We start from the raw sequence: 13,030 nt of genomic DNA on the forward strand, positions 1-13,030 counted from the left end.
GCTCCGTCTGACATACTTTGGACATGTTGTAAGGAGAGACAGGTCTTTGGAGAGGGACATCATGCTGGGCAAAGTGGAGGGACAGCGCAGGAGAGGAAGACCCTCTATGAGGTGGATTGATTCGGTGACTGGGGTAATCGGGATGGATGTGTCAGAGGCAGTGAAATTGGCACAGGATACAGCAGGGTTTAGGACTGTTGTACACAGGGTCACTATGAGTCTCAAGCAACTCGACAGCACATAAGAACAACAACAACAACCATGGACTGCTAGGAGAATATACAGGCTCACCCTGGAGAGGGTTAAATCAGGCTACCCCTTGGAAGCAAGGATTTTGAAGCTCCATCTGGCATACTTTGTCATGTTGCAAGGAAGGACCAGGCCTTGGAGAGAGACCTTATGCCTAGAAGGGTGGAGGGAGAGTGCAAGAAAGGGAGACACTGGATGAGACAGGTTGTCTCAGTAACTGGGGTAATGGGTGTAGGTGTATCAGAGACAGTGAAGTAGGCTCAAGATAGAGCAGAGTTCAGGGCTATTGTACACAGGGTCACTATGAGTTGCAAATGACATGAGGGTACAACACTTGGCAGTTGGAGTTGAACTGCTAACCAAATATTTGTTGTTTGATTCCACTAGTCACTCTAAAGGAATAAGTTGAGGAAGTCCATTCTCAAAAACCTCAGAAACTCAGAGATGTTTGCCGTAAGTCAAAATTGACTAGATGGCTCACTCTCACTCAAGATTGCCATGAAGTTATGACAGTGGGAGTTATTTTGGTGCGTATTTGGTTTTGATTTGTTTGCATGTGGGGTTTTTAGTGGTGGTGGAGTTTGGCTTTTTGATGGTTGGATTTTGAGGGGGTTTTTGTGATTGACATACAGTGATATGTCATGTTTTAATTTGATTTAATATTTCAATTTTACTTCTCTAAAAGGGCTAGTGTCTTGTGAGTCGGTTTTATGCTGGAAGTTGTGATGGCCTCTTGCATCTCAAGCAGGAACAGGTATGGAACATTCAGTGTGCTCTTATGCCTTTCTTTTTGTCCCAAGTGGGTGGCATCAAATGGGACATGTCGAATGAACTGGGTGTCTCTGGCTAACAGTCCACCAGCATGCAGACGTGGAGCAATTTTTAAATGCTGAAATGCTTGGCTTCACCTTCAGGCTGAAGGCTAGCCTGTTGTGAGTGGGTTTTATGAGATATTGGTCACCCATGGCAGACAGTGTTTGGTGGAGCTCCCCGATTAAAACAAGCTTGGAAGCAGGAGTGGCATCCACTTCCGGAATAGCTTGCCTCTGGTAACCCTATGAACTTGGAGAAAAGAAGAAAGTTATGCAAGTGTTCAAGTCATTCGTTTAACAACAACATATTAAAATACTTGTTAATCATATTTCACATTATTATTGGTCATTCGTGTACTTTCTTTAGTAAACTAGCCAATCAAATATTTTTCCCATTTTAAATCAGATTGTAAACCTTCATTCTGACTAAAGGAATACAAGTCTTTTGTGAGATACAAATAATAAATATTTCTAACCAATCAATGAGACTATGTTTTTAATGGTCTTGGTGAGAGAAGTGAAGCTGGATTGAATTTTGCAAATTCAAAACTATTCATTGCAAATATATTTTTAGAAATAAAAAAAAAAACCACAAAAGGTAAGTTTATGCATGGACTTCATCTGACGAGCTCCATAAGAATCAGATTGACTTTTATCGGTAGAGGTAGCCTTTCTACTCCTGCGTAAAAAGATTAGTTTCTACTCTTGTGGTGTTGTTGTTGTTATGTGCTGTCGAGTCACTTGCAACTCATAGCGACCCTATGTACAACAGCCCTAAAATTGATGAAGAATACATTACTAAAGCAAATTTTATTAAATCAATTCTTTGCGCCTCTTTTCTCAAGAGAAGAGAAAAAAAGATTTTATTTTTTCAGTTTCTAAAATACCCCTGGACACGAGTAGAATTACTATCAAATAGTTCAAGTTCCATGAAATTTTCTAATTCAATACAAAACTGAAGCAAAGTGGGAAAGACAGGTCTGGAGGAATAGTGCATAGAAAACCTGATGTAATAGTAATATATAGAATTGGAGCCCTGATGGCATAGTGCTTAACAAGTTGGACTATGAAATAAAAGGTCCGTGGTTTGAATCTACCAGCTGCAGACACAGCTGGTAGGGTGGAGGTGATGGATATGAATGGGCAGTTTCATCATTTAATGCTTTATAGGCTTAGAAACCTGATAGCTTCCTATGACTTGAAATTCCTCCGTGACATTAGATTAATTTCTGACATTGGTCATTCTCCAGACTTTACCAAATTTTTTTTTCTGAATTTTGTTTTTCTTTTGGTTTACTATTTCCTTTGTGTTGACACAGTCTTTATCTAGCAATATTGATATTGTTTATTAAGTGCACACTCCTGCTCTGACATCATGTAGTCTAACTGCTGAATGCACGCTAGTTTAACTTCCAGCTGCCTTCATGTGGATTGTCTTGCCTGTGATCTTTGCTTTCATTCTAATGTCTGCTTTCTTACTATTAGTTAAATGTGGCATGTGCCTAATGAGTGGCAGAAGTTGGTGCCTTGCCAGTTCAAATAGGATGACTAGAAAATAGGTGTCATTGAATTAGCCCTGACTTGCGGCAAATCCATGTGCATCAGAGAATTGTCCTCCACAGTGTTAAGTGGCTGGTCCTGGGGGATGTATCTGAGCAGGCCTTGCTTCTGAGGCATCAATTCATGGACTTGAATTTGTAGCTGAGCCTGTTATATATTTTCATTACCCAGGCATTCCAGGATGACTCTAAGGTATGTGTTCTGCCCTGAATGATGCCAATTGTTCTTATACAATTAAATTACAAATACCTCTTATACTGGAACTTTATATTAGCTGCTTCTCCTTCCCTGTATCACTTTCTCTGTTCATTCAATTGTTTTCTTCACCTCTCAAATAAGCTATTAATTCAATTTCTTGTCTTAGAGAAATTCTTGTCTTCTGGGAAAAGACAGTCATTCTTTTTTCTTCTTCCTATTCAATTCGTTTCTTTTAATTAAATCTTTGTGTACATGGAATCCTATCTATAATATTTCTTCTGCTCCCTCAACTCCAGTGGAACAGACGAATATTTGAGCAAATAATTATAGACTGAAGTGTTGGGTGCTACAATACCATACAAAGAATACACTGGAAGAAATATGTTGTTGTTGTTGTTGCTATGTGCCGTCGAGTCGTTTACGACTCATAGCGACCCTATGCACAACAGCCCTAAACCTGGCTCTATCCTGTGCCAACCGCACTGTCTCTGACACATCCATCCCGATTACCCCAGTCACTGAATCAATCCATCTCATAGAGGGTCTTTCCCCTCCTGTGCTGTCCCTCCACCCTTCCAAGCATGATGTCCCTCTCCAAGGACCCGTCCCTCCTGGCAACATGTCCAAAGTATGTCAGATGAAGCCCCAGAATCCTTGCCTCCAAGGAGTAGCTTGGTTTAATCCTCTCCAAGATGAATCTGTTTGTTTTCCTGGCAGTCCATGGTACATTCAGTACTCTTCTCCAGCACCACAGTTCAAAAGCATCAACTCTCCTTCTGTCCTCCCTAGTCTACCAAATATTATTCATTTATCCTAGAGTTTATGGAAAACTTTTCCAAGATGGTGACTATTACCAGTATTTCTGAGTGGTTGATTATAAAAAAAAATGGAAAGAGCACCCACCCAGAAAGGACATAGTGTACAAAGACTTGAAAAGGATTAGATGTATAACCTTAATAGAGTTCCTGGGTGGAACAAAGAACAAAATATTTAGATGCTAAGTGAAAGGTTGTTGTTTTGTACTGTCGAGTTGGACACATAGCTGACACTCTGATGAGTTTTCAAAGGCATTTAATTGCATGAGAGGAGATTGTCCATCTTTCCTCCATGCAGCAGCTGGTAACCTTGAACTGCATGCCTTCAGAATTGCAGCACAGCTTCTTGCAGGCCACCAGAGCTCCCTAAGAGAAAAGTTAGAACTTCAAATCCACCCAGAGTGCTTCAGTATAAAAACCTGGCAATTTAATTCTGAAAATTCAGGCCTTAAAAACCACGTAGATTATACTGCGCTGCATATGAGATTGCCATGGTTTGGAGTTCTACAGTATCTAATCATTCAAGGAAACAAGTTGAGCAGTTTAAACCTAATTTCAAAGACATGTTGAAGAATAATATTTATTTTACATTACAAATTTATCATAAAATGTTTAAATTATAAAGGAATATATAAATTATAAAGTTAATTCCACACACATTCAGACACACTGTGTTACATATAAAATTTTATCTTTTAAAAAATATGTAGTTTGAATACACCATTGTGTACAAGGAAGGTAGACAATATCCTCTCATAAAGATTCTCAGCCTTGGAAACCTGAAGGATTTGTTAATTGTTGCTGAAAATATACACAGAAAAAAAATTACCCAAATTCATCTATCTGACATGTACAAATTTAGTGACATTGTTTACATGCCTCAGGTTGTACAAATATTCTCACCTTATTTTGAGTATTTCTTCCTCCTTAACACAAACTCACTGCCCACAAAGGATTTTCTATATAACTATTGAATTTCTCTTGTCACTTTGATCTACTTTGCTATTTTAATTTGCAGGTTTTAAAATACCTTATTACTTTTATTATCAACATTATGTAAATTTTGGGTACTTTGCCACAAACTTTAGAAATGATATAGAAAATCTGTTAGTTTGTTAAAAAAAAAAAAGACAGAACCTTGTCTTACATCATGACTGGTAAATAACATGGAATGAGAAAGTCACTACTGAAGAATGTATGCCTTCTACTCCTGTTTATTATTAAGCTATAGCCTTCAGTATGAATTGCATCTCAACATTAAGCACACAAAAGTGCTCATCACTAGACCAATAGGCAAGCAACATCATGGTAGATGGAGAGAAGATTGATAGTGTTACCAACTTCATCTTACTTGGATTCGTGACCAATATACTTGGTACCAACAGTCAGGAGATCAGGAGATGTATTGCACTGGGAAAGTCTGCAGTCAGGGACCTCTCCAAATTATTGAGGATCAATGACAGAAGTTTGAGGATAAGGTGTGCCTTTTCCAGATCATGGCATTTTAAATCACTTACTCTGCATATAAGGGCTGGGCAATGGATAAGGATGACAGAAGAAGAATTGGTGTCTTTGAACTCTGGTTTTGGAGAAGAGTACCAATTATCCCAGGTACTGTAGAAAGAATAGTTGGAGAAGGTGCAGCTGGAGTGCTTCTTGGGGATAAAGACTAAAAAAGTTCCATCTCACATACTTTAGACATCTTGCTAAGAGAGACTTTTCCTTGGAGAATAACATCAGACTTGGAAATGAGATGAACTGACACAATTCGTGCAGCAATGGGCTCAAGTGTGTCAGAGATGATGAGGATGGCACAGGATAGGAATGGGTTCAGATCTGCTGTTCCTAGGGTCTTTATGAACTGTAATCAACTTTATTGTATCCAACAAGAACATAAAATACGAGCCCTTTACTGGGTTAAAAAGGACGGAAAGGTATGGTGCAGGCAACTGCTAGGGTTTATGAAAAGAACACATGCCCTTGAAAACTAAAACAAGGTAAATCCTATCTGGAGAAAGACAATGACTGCAAGAACCACACAGGGAATGTGAAACCAGGAACTCTTTGAAAGGGACAGAATGGATAAAGAATGAAAGCAAATCAAGAAGCAGAAAATAACACCTGACAAAGCATGAAAGAGGCAAAGAGGGAGGAAAGGAGAATCTGTGAGCCCAATCCACAGTATTTAGTAAATATCACTACAGCAATTAATTAATGATGCTGACTATATAAAAGAATTGAGGCCATAAAACCTATATTATTGCAAATGATGCAAGATTCCTCTTCCTAAATTCAGTATGTACTATTGATGAGTATCTGCTCCTAGAAAGAAGGATAGGCCATCTACTACCATGTAGTTTATAATTTCTAAAAACCTAAAGAGGGTAAATTATGAGTTGGCTCCAATTTAAGGGCATATAATAAGAACAGCAACATTCAGGAACTGTATCTCATGTCTCCAACAGGTCTGGATATCTCACTGTTACAACTTTAACTCTCTTTAGAAAATAAATTTGTGGTGGAGGAACTCTCTTTGTATATTTGGCCAGTTATAATAATTCTGATTGCATTCCTAAACCAAGGGTAAAATAAAGCATAGATCAAAGGGTTTACAGCAGAGTTGTAATAAGCAAACCAGTATAATATTTCATTCACATAGGGAGGTGTCATTAAACCAAAAAAAGTATCAAAAAATGAGTCGATCATATACGGTAACCACGAAATCAGAAAGGCCACCACAGTGATCCCCAGGGTCTTAGCTGCTTTTCTCTCTCTTTTGGTAACTCTGGCTTTGTAAGTTCCAGATGAAGATTGGGTTTTGCTACTAGTAGTCTCAATCTTTTGGGCTTGTTTTCTAGCCACAAGGAAAATCTTACTATAAAGAATGATCATAACTAGAGTAGGCATGAAAAACAACAGAAAGTCTACCAACACCCAGTTTTGGTTTATCACTACCTGACAACCACCCACGCAGTTTAAGGCACTAGATAATTCCTCCAGCCCATCATCATTGGCTCCTGTGGAGAACACGGCTCCGCTATAGACGATGGGCAGGATCCAGGAGATGCTGATGCAGAATCCTGACACAGACACCGTGAACTTGGTAGGGTAGACCAGAGGGTCAATAAAAGCAATGAACCTGTCGATGGAGATGAAGCACAAGTGGAAGAGAGAAGAGTAGCAAAACGCCACATCACAGCACGTGTGAAAAGTACAAAAGGTCTCCCCAAAGTACCAGCAGCTCTCCACTGCTCTGACCATGCTGAAGGGCATCACTGTCACCCCCACCAGAAAGTCAGTGCAGGCCAGGGAGGCGACCAGGAAATTGGTGGGAGAGTGCAGCTGCTTGAAATGCAGGACTGAAATCATCACCAGGAGATTTCCAAATGTGGCCAGTGCAGCCCCTAAGCCGAATACCAGGTACAGCATCACGCGGGGCGCAGGCGAGTAAGGAGATTTGACACAGGATCCGCTCACGTTCTCATAGCAGAGCTGCACTGGGGGCGCGCTGCTGCTCAGGAAACTGCTGTTTACACTGGGAGACATTCTGCCTTGTAAATCGCACCAAGTAGAGCAGCTTTCTATTTCCTGAAGGAAGAGAAGAGATACATTGATATGAATATCCAGCTGCAATTGCCACAAATATTATCTCTGGTGATCTGTTACACTTTCATTTTAAATTCTAAGCTCTGGTCATACAAAATTACTAGAAATTCCATTCAAATGCTTGATAATGTTAGTATAATTATTATTACTAGTCTTATACTTGAAGGAGCCTTGGCCTTATAGTGGCTAAAACACTTAGTCGCTAATCCAGATATCAGCTCTTTAAACTCAGCAGCCTCTGGCAGGAAGTCTGTAAAGATTTACAGTCTTGGAAGCCCTGAAACCTGGTTCTACTCTATCTGATAGAAACACTATGCATGGGAATTGCCTTGATAGCAGTGGGCTTTATTTTTGTGCTTCAGAATATAATTGGGAATAATTTAACCACAAGAGAAGAATTTGCAAATTTTCTAATGCTGCAGAGGTTTCTTGACATCCGATTCTTTAAACATCTCTTATTACCTGGCCTTGATGTCGTTGATAATCCTCTTAGTAAAGTTAGGGAGGTGTTGTATGATTTGTTATTGCATGCTCCTTTTTATTATTCTCACTTCATGCAAAGCCCTTAAGTTAATCACAAAAGCCCCCAGGACACACAACAAATCCCATGTTAAAAATACCCACGTGTTAGGTGTAAACAGCGACTGGAGACTCCAATTTAATAATCTGCAGAACTATAATGTCTAGTGTAGAATAGCCTCTATATTAAAATCCCTAGGGGTGTTATAAGAAAAATGATACGACAGGGTCACTCACTGACAACAAACCTTTATAAACTCTGTCTTGAAATACATTTTTTAAAACGATGCATCAAGAATTAAGTCTGTAGTGAGGATGAACACTTACTCATTGCAAAACTAACTCATACAATCCCCCACATTATGAATAACAATATTAACTTTTGTGATTTCCTGTTGAACTACAGAAAAAACAGACATGCTCAAATTCAACACATGCCATTTATAACAAAGAATAATGGAAACTCAATTGGAAACTCAAAAGAAAAAAAAAAGAACTTAGGGTTGAGGGAAGGCAGAAAAGGAGGGGAGGAATGATGTGTATTGCCTTGAAACAGATGAGGGAGATAACTGTTTAAAAGGGATATATGAATGGGTATTCTTGTCATTGCAGAAGTCCAGAGTGAAGGCTGCTTAGTGGAGTAGACTTGGGGGGAGGGACTGCATAACAATGAGTTTTTCTTTGTTTTCAAGGAGAAGAGTAAATTGGGGGGGGAAGGGGTGGATAGGGAGAAAAGTGCAACAATAAATGACTGGAAACTCTAAGTCTCTGTAAACTGTCATTAAAATTAATTTTAAAAAAACTTCTGCATGTACAGACAACGTGCAGAACTTAACAGTAACATTTGACCCTCTCATACTGAAACTTTAGAAAGCTCTCTTTCAGATTAGTCACCAACAGTGTTTCCATTATCAGAAAATTTCTGCGAAATTTCCTAAGAGATCCATAAATCCACCTGTCCTTCACTCATTCATCTATCTAATCTGTATATATTAAATTCTTATGAATATATTTGCATGAAGTTTTTAAAAAGGCAAAAATATATGCAATACACAGGGTGCATATCTGTGAACAAGGAACTGCAGCCAGCAAGGAACTAGAGGGCAAAACAATTCAAAGTCATGGATTCTTCTGTCTTTGTCATTTTCCAGCTCTCTGATGAGAAGACCATGGCCTGGATCAGACACACTTTAGTCTGTAGACTGATATCATTGCTTCTCAGTACTCTGGAGAGGTCCCTGACTGTGGATTCCCCGGCATAGTGTTAGTCAGGCCACAGCTGAGATCAAAGCCTAGACAGGACTAAGCACTCTCTGCAGAGACTTCAGCCCAGCCCCCCCCCTCTCCAGAGGAGATACTGAATGCCCTCTGCAAACAGAGAATTCTGTCTAGACTCCCACTAAAGGTATGCCTTGTTTGAACTTTGGTCTTAGTTTAAAGATTAAACTTAACCATTGTTATGTTGGCAACATTAAGTACAAGGAAAATAGTCTTTGGAGATTGAACTTTTTTAGGATGATTGGCTTAAACTAATCAAAAACCATAGGGAGACTAAGAAAGGGGCCTTTTCACAGTGCTGTGAGAAGACCTCTGCCTCAGGCCAGGCTTCCCTCTTTTTCAGAATTTATTTCCTCATATCCCTACTTTCTTTCTGCATCTGGTTTGCAACACCTGACAGTAGATTTTCCCAGTGCAGTTTGTCTTTTGATTTCCTGATTATAGGTGACAAGAGTGTTGATTGTGAAGTCACTGCATGATGAAATTGTTAACCTCAATCTCTTCTCACTCTGTCATGGGCTACCAATTAGCTCAGTGGTGAAAAACTGTCTTCTTGATGTTGAATTTCAATCCATACTGAAGACTGCCGTCCTTCACATTTTGCAGCAAATGCTTCAGGTCCTACTCAGTTTCCATGAGCAAGATTGTGTCATGTGCATAACACAGGTCGTTAATGAACTTTCCTCCAATCTCCCAAAGGATTTGTCCTGCATATACATTGAAAAGGTAAGGAGATAGGACACATCCTTGTCACATTTCTTTCCTAATTTTAAACTACGCAATTTTTTTTGTCTCTTTTGACACCTGTTTCCTGATATAATGCCTTTGCATAATCAATGAGACATATAAATTCCTCTGGTACTCTGTGCATTCTAACATTAACTATGATGTCCCTAGTCCCCTCCTCTAATCCAAGCTTGTATTTCTGGTAGTTCTCTATTTATGTCTACATGGTTAGACATGACACTCCACATGCTAGTACACCTATTTCTTCCAATCATTGGGTCCAATGTTTGTGGCAACTTCACTCATTGGTTTTACTCAGAGTTGTGGGTATACTAAGGAAATAGGTTGGGGATTGGGGGAGGCAAAGAGAATCATACAATCCAAGACCAAATTTATTCCAGTAGTCTCAAGCCAGATTAACAGCAAGAAAATTCCTCAGTTAGTTCAGTCAACAAATGAAAGTCTAGGTTAAGTTCAGCAGCACAAATAAACTTCTGATTTCCTCAGTCATCAGTAAACTTTATCTCAGAGCAACTACAAGTCAATCATCCAGCAAGTAAAAATCTTTAACTGGGGCTCCATCTCTAGGATTCTTCTGTTTATACCCTGCCACAGTCTCTTCACAGAAGTATCACAGTCTCTTCACCATATTGTCTAGTCTCTTCTCCCTCTCTCCAGCACCATCTTTCACAGTGTGGCAAGCACTCTCTTATATTGGTTCCACAGCTGTTGATCATTTGCAAGACCATGTGTATGCAGTTCAGGCAACTGTAGACTATATCACCAATGGAGGGTTAACACAGAGGATAGGAAAGCTAATTTTTTTTCCACATTGAACATTTTTTTAATTTATTTTAATGAAAGTTTACAGAGACTTTCGATTTCCATTCATTCATTGCTGAACACTTTCCACCCTGCCCAACTCTCTCTCTGTCCTCCCGACTCCCCCGCCAGTTTGCTTATCTCTTTGAAAAATTAAAAAAAAATCTTTCATTGTTATACAGTCCTTGCCCCAAATCCACTCCATTATGCAGCTTTCATTCTGGACCCTTGTCCAATAATACCTAATTATATATTCCTCTTAACAGTTCTTCCCTTCATCTGTTTCCATACATTATTTTTTCCCTCTTGGTTTCCCCCCAAACCACAATATCAGTCCCACTTTACAACAGTGGCACTATTCAGTATTTTTCCTTTTGTGATTAAGATATCTCACTCAGCATAAAGTCCTACAGGGTAACCCATTTTGTATAATATTTCATGAATTCCTTGCATTTCAACGCAGCATAGTATTCCATTATGTGCATATACCACAGTTTCTCTATCTATTTGTTGATGGGCACTTTGGTTGTTTCCATCATTTTGCTATTGTGAACAAGGACACAATAAACACAGATGAGCATATATCTGCTTGGGTGGCAGTTCTGGTTTCTTTAGGGTATATTCCCAATAGTGGAATAATTGGGTCAAATGTTATTTCTATTTCCAACTTCTTGAGAAAGCACCATACTGGCTTCCATTGTGGTTGCACCATTTTACACTATCACCAACAGTGAATAAGGGTTCCATTTTTTCTGCAACCTCACTAGAGCTTGTTGTTTGAGGTTGTTAAATTTTGCTATCATTACTGGGATAACACTTCATAGTTGTTTTGATTTGCATCTCTTTTAGAGCTAGGAATTTTGAACATTTCTTCATGTGTTTTTGGCCATCTGAATGTCTTCTTTGGTGAAGTGTCTGTTTATATCCTGTGCCCATTTTGCAATTGGGTTTACCTTTATAGGGTTATGGTGCTCAAATATTCTATAAATTTTAGATATAAGTCTCTTATCAGACATGTCATTTACCAAAGATTTTTTTCCCAGTCTGTGGCTTTCCTTTTTTATGTTTTTTGAGAAGTTTTGGGATGTTCATAGGGATTTGATTCTTAGAAGACCCCATTCATCTATTTTATCATCTCCTGGTAGGTCTTTCAGGATGCTTAGAAGACTGTTTATATTGTAGATTAAGACTTCTAGAGCTCTTCCAAGCTTCTCTCTAACTAAATTTATAGTCCTTGGTTTTAGTACTAAGTCCTTGGTCCACTTTAAGTCAGTTTTTGTGTATGGTGTGAGATGTGGATCTTGCTTGAGTTTTCTACAAATAGTTTCCCAATTTTGCCAACACCATTTGTTAAAAAGGCTGTCGTTTCCCCACTTAACTGATTTCATCTTCTTGTCAAAAATCAGTTGACCACAGGTAGATGGGTGGATTTCTGGGTTCTCAATTCTATTCCATTGATCTATGTGTCTGTCATTGTACCAGTACCATGCTATCTTTACCACCACAGCAGTAGTAGGATTTAAAATCAGGAAGTGAGATGCCTACTACCTTGTTTCTCTTTTTAAGGAGTGCTTTGCTTATCTGGGGACTCTTTCCATTCCAAATGAAATTGGAGATTGACTTTTCCATCTTGTTGAAGAATGGAATTGGTATTTTTATTGGGGTTTCATTGAACATGTAAATTGCCACAATATTCGGTCTTCCTATCCATGAGAAAGGAATATTCTTCCAATTCTCCAGGTCTTTTTTCATTTCTTGTAGTAATATTTTATAATATTCTTTTAGTAGATCCTTTGTGCTTCTGACTAGATTTACTCCCAGGTATTTAATCTTGTATTTAGCTATTGTGAAGGGTATTGTTTTTCATACCTTCAGCTATGTACTCTCTTTGTCACTGTAGAGAAATCTTATTGATGTTTGTATGTTGATCTTGTATTCTACCACTTTGCTGAATTAGTCAATTATATCCAGTAGTTTTCTTACCGAGTCTTTAGGGTTTTCTAAGTATACTATCATATGGTCTGCATGTAGAGATAATTTTACCTCCTCTTTGCCAATTTGGATACCTCTTATTTCCTTCTCCTGCCTTATTGCTATCACTAAGATTTCCAGTACAATTTTGAATAGGAGAGGTGATAGTGGGCATCCTGGGCATCCTTGCCTAGTTCCTTTTCTCAAGGGGAATGAATGCCTTTAATTTGTTTTCCTGGCAGTCCATGGTACATTCAGTACTCTTCTCCAGCATCACAGCTCAAAAGCATCTGCTCTCCTTCTGTCCTTCCTAGTCATCGTCCAACTCTCTGATGCATAACAAGCGATTGCAAAGACCCTGGCCTGTATCAGGTGCACCTTCGTCTCCAGAGAGACACCGTTGTTCCTGAGTACTTTAGAGAGGTCCCTAACAGCAGACTTTCCCATCACGATACGCTTTTTGATTTCCTGACT

The 13,030-nt window shown here is 39.0% G+C and overlaps 1 protein-coding gene across 1 annotated transcript; it reads right to left on the reverse strand.

Annotated features, from left to right (window-relative positions):
* Positions 1-6,124: 6,124 nt before the first annotated feature.
* On the reverse strand, positions 6,125-12,214 carry TAAR6 (trace amine associated receptor 6). The gene is made up of 2 exons (XM_006885020.1): positions 12,175-12,214; positions 6,125-7,185 (listed from the first exon to the last, which is right to left on the reverse strand). The coding sequence occupies exons 1-2, from the start codon at positions 12,212-12,214 to the stop codon at positions 6,125-6,127; spliced, it is 1,101 nt and encodes a 366-aa protein (XP_006885082.1).
* Positions 12,215-13,030: the final 816 nt, after the last annotated feature.

The sequence above is a fragment of the Elephantulus edwardii genome, unplaced genomic scaffold (assembly GCF_000299155.1).
Source record: "Elephantulus edwardii isolate Elephantulus edwardi_28Jun2011 unplaced genomic scaffold, EleEdw1.0 scaffold00039, whole genome shotgun sequence".
In the NCBI taxonomy this organism is placed as follows: domain Eukaryota; kingdom Metazoa; phylum Chordata; class Mammalia; order Macroscelidea; family Macroscelididae; genus Elephantulus; species Elephantulus edwardii.

Coding starts and splice junctions, on each gene's coding strand:
- TAAR6 (XM_006885020.1), bottom strand. CDS start 12,214: ATGGAAAAGTCAATCTCCAATTTCATTTGGAATGGAAAGA. Junction 7,186..12,174: donor TTTCATTTGGAATGGAAAGA/GTCCCCAGATAA, acceptor GCGATTTACAAG/GCAGAATGTCTCCCAGTGTA.